Below are 8860 nucleotides of genomic sequence, written 5' to 3' on the forward strand. Positions count from 1 at the left end.
AAAAGATAGCCCTCTAGCATAATGCCGAGGACTACCTTATATACCACGCCTTAGAGATGACAACCCGTAATTACCTCATTATCCTCTCATTGATATTTTATTTACATGGGCAATAGAGGAGAGACAGCCCTAAACGATTTGTCTTGAACTTTTGTCCACATAGGCAGATGGGCGAGAGTAACCCGGATCCCTTTTCTTCCGCGACAGCTTCCACATGATGCTTACGTGTCGGATGATGATTGACTATTAATGTATTCCTTATGACTCAACAAATAATATTGAGGAATTTGTAACATAATCAAATTATATTTCTTCTTCTATTCCGTCTCTGTGGAAACTCATACCTGTCTAAAAATATTTTGCTACCATAAGCAAAATCAAATGGAAGAGAAAGAACTACAAAAATTTACAAATAATAGAATTATAACGGAGGAAGCAGAACATCTCATCAAGGGTTCTGATACAAGAAACCAATGAAAACTTACTGCAAGCTGTAATAGCAATCTACTCAAACAAATTATCATGACCACTGTTGTCGCTATACTAAGCTCTAAAAGAGTATAATCCTGTGACTGACCTTTCAATGCTGATTGGTATGATCCAAAAGTTTGCCCACTATATTAAAGCCCTGAAACAGGTAGAAAGGGATTCTGCAAAATTTACTCGAGAATGTCTTGTGTCAAAAATAATCCCTTGAATCTCTGTATACACTTCCATCCCTCTATGTAGGGACAGATATACGTGATGATGATTGAAAAAGAAGAGAGGTGCTTCTCCCCACAGTGAGAGCAGATTGGACCCGTCATCCAGTATTCCCTCCCCCTCTCTGACATGATGGATGAAACCATTATAAAAGGAAACAGCCAAAGGACCGCTCTGTGCTCCAGCCACGAATCCATTCCCAATGGACAAACATCCATTCCCTCCTCTGTGAAGCCCAACCCTATACAAGGACACAATCCCCTCTCCAAACTCCATCTCCCTTCAATTACTCCTCTATTACTGCCGCGCCACTTACCAGTCACCACCAACCTTCAATAATCTGCAATTGATTGTTAAAACCAAGAGAAGTTACTCCTTAGACACATGTAAAGAAGGCAACATGACAAGTAAAAGAACCTATTTATTTCTTCATGGTGACCCTCACCATCTCTCTTCTTCAGTACACTCCTGGCAAACAGCAAGCAGATCACCAAGAACCCAACCCCTGCTGCCCCTCCCACCACTATGGCCACTGTCTTCTCTGTTTGCCCTGATTCCCGAGAAAATGAAGCAAATATGTAGAAGATGATATATCAAAAGAAAGCAAATAAGTAATCAGATGAAATGCGACATCGAAGCATTACAAACCTCACTTTGCATAATTAAAGGAATGGAAAGACGATGCTGGAATTATATAATGACCAAATCAAAAGGGAATGAATAAAGGAAACTTCGAACCGCATCTCATATAAAAGAAGTGCAAGGGAATAAAGAGAGCATTCACCTCCTCCGCCGCTGTTGTTGTCGCCGTGAGGTACGCCATTGGCGTAATAGCTGTAGCTGATGTAGCACTTGTCGAGGTACACCTGGCCGGAGGCGGCGGCGCCGCACTCCACCTCCGACTTCTGAACCGCCTGGGCGACGCACTCGCTGCAGTCGCCGGCGGAGAGGTCTCCCTCGCACTGCGCCATGGCGTATACGGACGCGTAGCTGGTGGCGAAGAACCCCTGGCCGCCGGCGACGCCGCTCTGGAGCTGGGAGAAGGCCGTGTCGCGCTTCACCTCGAAGCCGCCACCGCCCCGCCCGGAACCGCAGGTCTTGTAGAGCATCTGGGTGCCGGAGACCTGGGGGAAGCCGGAGGCCTGGTACAGAGCGTAGCACCCGTTGAGCTGGACTCGGGCGGCGGCGGCGGCGGTGCCGCAGAGGGACGCCCACATGAGGAGGACTCGGCCGACGCAGGCGGAGCAGTCCGAGGGGGGGAGGTCGCCGCGGCATTGGAAGACGCCGAAGAGGGGCTGGCCGCCGCCGGCCAAGGAGGTGGTGGTTTTGTAGAACTTGGCGGAGGCGGCCCGGGCGGTGAGGGCGGAGGAGAGTGCGGCGAGGGGCTGCATGTATGCGGAGCCACTACCCGAGAGGGTCTGGTTGGCGCAGCCCTTGTAGACCAGGGAGTAGAGGTCACCCGCGACGACGGGGAAGAGGAAGAGAAGAGACAGAAGTGTTAGGGTTATTGTAAGGAGTGGAAATGGGGTTTTAGAGATCTGGGGAGGAGAAAGGGAGTGGCGGTGGCGGTGGTGTTGGAGTTGGGCTCCAGAAATGCCCATCTACCAGGGTTTCCCTTCTCTCGCACACTCTCTCCCTCTCGTCTGTCTCTCCCTCTCCTTCTCCCTCGATCTCTGTCAAGGAATGTCCCTCTGGTGCATCTTTCGCCAACTTTTTGCTCTTATTCTAATCTTCTCCTTCTCAGTTACCTTTAAGCGAAGGAAGATGTAGTGGGTTACCTTTTCTCTTCAACAACTTTCGCTTTGAAATAAGTGCTTGGCGGAGGATACTCGGGACATTTTCTAGAACTGTGTCGAACTTTTGACTAGGGAATTGCCAGTTGCCAGTTATACATACCAGTCATCTTCTTTTCATATAATAGTTTAGTTTTACCATACCCTTGGAAACCAGTCAAAAGACGTAGGAGAACTGGGACACATGGAGTGTTGTGAATGTGGGGTGTGAACGATGGGAAGAAACATAAATCTTTGCCTTGCTTATTGTGTCCTTCAATAAAGACATGCTCCTCCTCGTGGCTTCCATCCAACGCTTCCCACTGCCCTCCTGTGCTCCACGGTCCCTCCGCTCTGTCGACTTCTCAGCGACTCGACCCTTTTCGACACCGACGAATAATATGTATATATATATATAGTGGCCAACGTACCAGCCAAGCGTGAGCACATACCATCATATCAACGTAATTATATCGGCCTCGTCCGCCCATCCAGCATCGCCACAGGTAGTCAGCACCGCAATAAAAGAGGTCGCACAGTTCGATCGTCCTCTGGAAGTGTCACGCTGTATGGCGTACGCGCCTGACGTTGCATTTCACGTGACAAGATAGGAATCCATTGTCAATTCATCAAACAGCATCCCGGCAGCAGGGGCAGAACCATATTTACCTTATGCATCAACAAGGGCGGTGCCGATCACCGGATTGACGTCCAGACTGTTACAGCACCGCCAAGCCGTCGCCGCCGCCTCCTCTTCTGCTTCCCCGACATCGCCACTATAACTTTCGCCTCCCGCTTCCTCGGCGGGCGCCTCTGCCTCTGCCTCTCCCGGGAGCGTATCAGTTTGGAGACGCTAATTTTGGTTGAACTGCAGGAGAAAAAAAAGAAAACAAATCACCGTAGGGATTTTTCGAGTTTCTATGAGAAAGATTAGTTACCAAATAATTGCACAAAAAGCTCATATCAAGCATTCACCAAGACTCTTCATACGATTAAAGTGTAAGCAATTGACTTCCGTATATATCTCCGTGTTAACTTAAAGCTGTACCAACATTACTCGATCATTTATTTGAGATCAATTCACACATCTTATTTATTTTCCAAAATAGCAGGACTTGGAAAAATGGTTTAGAAGAACTAAGCGAGTAAAAATAATTAAGTCCTGAGCTCGAGTTGTTATCCTTTGCAAAGAGAAAAACAAAAGACACTAGGCTGTTAAAAACGAAATAAAACACAAGCACCCAAAATCCCAGACTCGCTCCGAACCCGTCAATAGCCAACAACTCATGCAACCAAGCTATATAGGACATCTTTGAACATGCAGAACAAGACAACTCCGGGAGATGTTTTGTCACACCTAGCACAATCATTAATAAGGCAATACAAGAATGAAAGCGAATCCTGCCATTTATTCTTATTAAGTTTCACACGAAAAAAATTGAATAGGAACTATATGCATGTCTAGATATCTGTAGCTACCAATCAAGCCACCGACACTGCTGGCATCGAACAGCAGAATATTCAATGAGCCAATCACCCAAGAATGCCTCGATTATGTAAGGCATCAGGGAGTGCTCAAAGACCACCCAGCCTATACATCACAAAATAAAAGCTAAATAAGTTGTATAAGAAACCGGAAATCGCCAAAGATGCATATTTTGCATCAAAATAATGTTACAGTTGATAAAGCATGCAGTCGAGTACCTCCTTAGTGCCCCTTAATCTACTGGTTTTACTGCATAAGTCCTCACCTTTTGATAAACAAAAAAAAAAAAAGGAAAGAGAAGATAGTTAGTTAAAGCAAAAACATTGGAACATTGAGATGCTTCTATACTATCTAATCAAATGGTACCACAAAATTAGTCTTTTATAAAAGGAGAGATCAAGAACCTCACTGAAACTTTTGATGAACAGAGAAGAAAGATAATGGTATATGCCTGCACCAACATACTAAATATCTATGATTAAGCTTCCACAAGGTTTCTTGGAGCTTGACTGCCCAAGATGCCCCTTTGCTGGTGCGGAACCTGCTGGAGGTTACCATTTCCTCTTGGTCGGCTGTTATAAACCTTATGCCCGCACCACTCAACTGTCTCTTGAAATTTCAGGCTGATATACCTCTTCCTCTGCTCCTTCCTGCAGAAAACAAATCAGGTGAAAAATGGCATATTGTTTACCAGCCGCAATAGGTTTCCAGAAAATAAAAGAAATTATCATAACTGACCATGAAATTTGGGATTAAGCAAATCCACAAAATGATGCTACACAGCTTGTATTACTTCACTAAAGAGTACTATTATAAAGAATATATAGAAAGAAACCGGGGCTGGTGAATCAACTGCCAGTAAAGCAGATCAAAATCACCTTCATGAAACAGTATAGACTTTGCCAGCAAAGTATTGACAATGGGAAAAAAACATGCATGCCAATATGTATCTCAGGAAAGTAGTCCAGGATAGGAGTTCATCAACAACATGGAATGCACAAAAGGACATCAGAAAACAGATAAGGTATATAACATTTTACACAAGTAAACCCGAATCAAAATTCACAAGTAATATTAAACCATTGTACAGTGAGCAAAAGGAGTTACATGTGTCAGGCCCAGGCACAAACATAAATAAGGATGAATTCATCTGACCTCCAATCAATAAAAGAAAAGAATGCCATACAATCTTTTAGGAGGTTAATCTGTTGACATAAAACAATTTATTGACAAGCATAATATGACTAAAAGAATGATGGCATGTTAAGGTGAAGAAAATGTGTCGAAAACAACACCTCATCCACTTTTCTTTGGAAGATCAGCCATTATACATACATATATATACATTTATATATGTATTTATATATATATGTATGTATACATACATACATATATATGTGTATGTATGTATATGTATATATGTATATATACATATATACATATATATAAATACATATATATATATATGTATATATATATATGTATGTATGTATACATACATACATATATATGTGTATGTGTATGTATGTATATGTATATATGTATATATACATATATATATATATATATATATATATATATATCATCACAAAGAGTCAATAATTTAAAGAGCAGCCGTGTCAGGTCAAGGTACTATTTACTGCACAAACAATACACGGAAGCATATGAAAGCACATACAGATTCAACCAAAATTATTCAAAATAATATTGATCAAGCATTAATATTATACAATCAAGTCAAAATTACTAATAGGTATATGAATGTTAAGACCAAATCAATCATTTATAAGATGAGATTAATATCTGTTTAAAAAATTAATTTAAGTGATAAGTTCTATAAAATGAGAAAATGTTCAAGTAATGAATGCCATAGTGGACCATATCTAATAGTATCAAGATTATGGTAATAATTGAAGCATAAATAATAAGGAAATGTAAATTACTTTATGCAATCACTTTTTTATTGTATACATATTTATATGTATGATATATTCCACATGGATGATAACATTGTTTATTGAGGTTGTATAGATTTATGACTGCACATTCATATGTAAGTGAAATAACTGCATTTTAAAACGTTGCAAAAGAATCACATATAAAGACTGTAATTTCACATTCTAATTGCATGTCTATGAAATCTTATCCAGCTCTCTTGAACAAAAGTTAACAATCTGATAAAAGTATCTGGAGTTTAGCCACATCTAACCCTAAGTATAGGACCCTATCCATATTTGCCTTAACCTAAAGCTAGCTGCACAAACCATGGATATCTTTAGTTTCATAACAAAGTTACAATGAACCTTATATCCACCACAATGGAGGCAACACATAGCTAAATGGTGATAAACCACAACCAAACAATTGAACTGCCAGGAATATTGTGCCATGCACCAAAATTGCTGGTTAGCCACTGCATCTGCATTAGCTTAGCTAATTTGAAAACCAATCAAGAGAATGGAGAAGACAAGCTCTTGTTTCATGAAAAGAAATATTACTAATGATATTTGTCATATGGTCGTCCACGGTGTCCTATGATACAATATTTAGTAAAGAATTAAATTAGGGAGAGTCATTAAAGATAGCATACATATATGTTAAGGAGACTTCTTGCCAAACTATATTAATTTCCTAGCTACCTCCATAAATTCTTAGTTGTCCGGCAAGACAATCGATTGAACAAATATAACAAATATCTACTTAGAACTTAGCCAAGATCTAAATGACCTTATTTAAATCAAAAGGATTCCGACAATAAAAAGGCTTCACTGTAAAGGCCCAACAGTTCTTCAAGTTAGCAAAACTGTAATAAGAGCCTTTCGTTCGAAAGTAGATTAAGAATTTTAAGATTGTACTACATAAATTACTTCCAAAGGAAATTGACAAAAGATTTATGTTTTTATTTTGCTAACCAAGCAAAACAATAACCAACTTGCAAAAAAACAATACAATATTAGAGATCACTAATATCTTGAAAAATTAAGATATAAATTGATCATATACTTAGTAGTTGGCTAGTGCATTGTGGTATTTTGTTCCTAGTTTTCCACAAGAGCACTAATCTAACAAAAACTACTACTAGTCTTGTATTTGTCTTAAATTATGGGGATGATACCTTTCAATTGCAACATTTGCCACATATATCTCGAGTAACTGTTAACAAATCAATAAGGTTCCACCATTTTGCTTTTAGAGAAAAATGAAAAACACACAAGCACACATGTAAACAAAATAAGACTATAAGAATTGCATATGTCCTTAACATTGAGATAATTCGGGGAATAATCAGCAACCAACAATTAAGATGAAGTAGGAATATACATTGTTCTGTTCCCTTTTTCCTAAGGCTACTGAACAGCAAACCGCCCACATAAGCTATTGTAGCCATCAAATATACCAAATAAAGGAAAAAAAATCCAATCTAGCCACAGAGGAAATTCAAGTTTAAATTTAATTTACCATCATCCCTTGAGCAGACTCCGTCGCCCATCACATCGCACCGTGGAACTAAAATTCGTGTAGAACTGATCGACTAACTCCGATTGCTGTTGATGAATCTGATAGTTCCGACACACAAAGTACGTCCCTAACTGACGTTATCACCGGATATCAAAAAGTATCATCGAGAACACAGCAAACAGCTAACACTCACAACATTTTCACGAATTACTTATTGGGTGCAAAAAAAATAAAAGACTAAATTGCGTAAATTCTTTCGAGGCATTCGATTAGGTTACCTGAGTCGCATTAACGTGACCCTGATAAAACGACGCCATTTTCGCCCTCATCGCGCATGCGAAGGGTATCGATATCCACGTCCTTACCCTCCGAATGAGCCCCCTCAAATCAAACCCCGGATCGAAGAAAGATTGAACAAGAATCGACCGCTCTCTTCGGGTCGATCGTCAAAAGGGTGAAACCCGGGTTCAAATTCGATAGAAGTACCCAGGAAAGTGCGGTGAAAGATTCGGATTCGTCTCCGGGATCTTCTCCGGCCACCCTTTCTGGTTTCATTCAAATATCTTCGTCGACCCTTCAGTTTGCTTCGCTAGTCTCGAGCGGAGCGACCTGAACGCGATTTTCCTGGAGCGCTCGAGGCCGAAGGATCTTTACCATTGATCCGTGAAACACTCCCGGTGAGATATCTCATCGGATTGGACCCAAATAATGAATTATGTGAAGTCAGAAACTACCTGAGCGATGATTCGACGGAGCATCGGCAGTATGTCCTGCAAAGTTTGCTCCTCCAAGCTGCGAACGGCCAGAACAATACAATCGTTTGGAAAAGGGACGAAATAATCGAGGAAGGACAACTGTGCAAGTGGATCATCGGAAACCCATCGTTCGGGTCGGATTCAGGTCATTCATCATTCACAGGATACAGATCTTGGAATCGCAACCGATCTTATTTTGAATCACGCCATTGATATTGCTGTCATGTTGATTTTTTTTCCATTTATGTAATAATAGTCAAATCATATATTTAAAAAATCAAATTTAGAGATATCTGATTATCCGATTTAGAAAATGATTGTGATTTTTTTTTTAGAATATTTGAAAAATTATATCGAGAAAATGTTCGACAAACATCAATCGTTGCTTAAATGAACAAAAAAGATTTAATAAATGCACATGATGTCTAGTCTTATAAAAGTTATATTAAGATGAGTAATTTGGGTGATTGATAAGTGGCATATCTTTTTCATGGTAACGGACTTAGGCCTTTAATAATATGGTGGAGAGCCATAGGGATTAATTTATGTTTTTAAGAATCGAATGCATAATTATGAATCTAATTATATGATTTATTTATTGAGGATTGATATTCATTTTGCTTCGCAGTCAAAAGTGTCAATCTTATTGCTCGATTGATAGTCACTTATTACTAAATATTGGTCAA

The 8860-nt window shown here is 40.1% G+C and overlaps 1 protein-coding gene across 8 annotated transcripts; it reads right to left on the reverse strand.

Annotated features, from left to right (window-relative positions):
* Positions 1-397: 397 nt before the first annotated feature.
* Positions 398-8338, reverse strand: LOC135587460 (plasmodesmata-located protein 3-like). Of its 8 annotated transcripts, none has more exons than XM_065078931.1 (9): positions 8154-8338; positions 7698-8067; positions 7420-7517; positions 4365-4610; positions 4179-4225; positions 3144-4065; positions 1487-3056; positions 1148-1252; positions 398-1042 (listed from the first exon to the last, which is right to left on the reverse strand). In XM_065078931.1, the coding sequence occupies exons 7-9, from the start codon at positions 2301-2303 to the stop codon at positions 1035-1037; spliced, it is 930 nt and encodes a 309-aa protein (XP_064935003.1). In that variant the 5' UTR covers positions 2304-3056; positions 3144-4065; positions 4179-4225; positions 4365-4610; positions 7420-7517; positions 7698-8067; positions 8154-8338; the 3' UTR covers positions 398-1034. The 8 variants fall into 8 exon arrangements, with proteins under 8 accessions (XP_064935003.1, XP_064934999.1, XP_064934996.1 ...); XM_065078927.1 differs by having other exon boundaries at positions 7420-7550; XM_065078924.1 differs by having other exon boundaries at positions 7420-7601.
* Positions 8339-8860: the final 522 nt, after the last annotated feature.

The sequence above is a fragment of the Musa acuminata genome, chromosome BXJ1-8 (assembly GCF_036884655.1).
Source record: "Musa acuminata AAA Group cultivar baxijiao chromosome BXJ1-8, Cavendish_Baxijiao_AAA, whole genome shotgun sequence".
NCBI classification, from domain to species: domain Eukaryota; kingdom Viridiplantae; phylum Streptophyta; class Magnoliopsida; order Zingiberales; family Musaceae; genus Musa; species Musa acuminata.

What these genes read in the sequence shown, in the direction of transcription:
- LOC135587460 (XM_065078932.1), bottom strand. Translation starts at nt 2,303, where the DNA reads ATGGGCATTTCTGGAGCCCAACTCCAACACCACCGCCACCGCCACTCC. An exon ending in CAACAACAGCGGCGGAGGAG is followed by an intron (nt 1,253 to 1,486) that starts GTGAATGCTCTC and finishes CTCGGGAATCAG; the next exon opens with GGCAAACAGAGAAGACAGTG.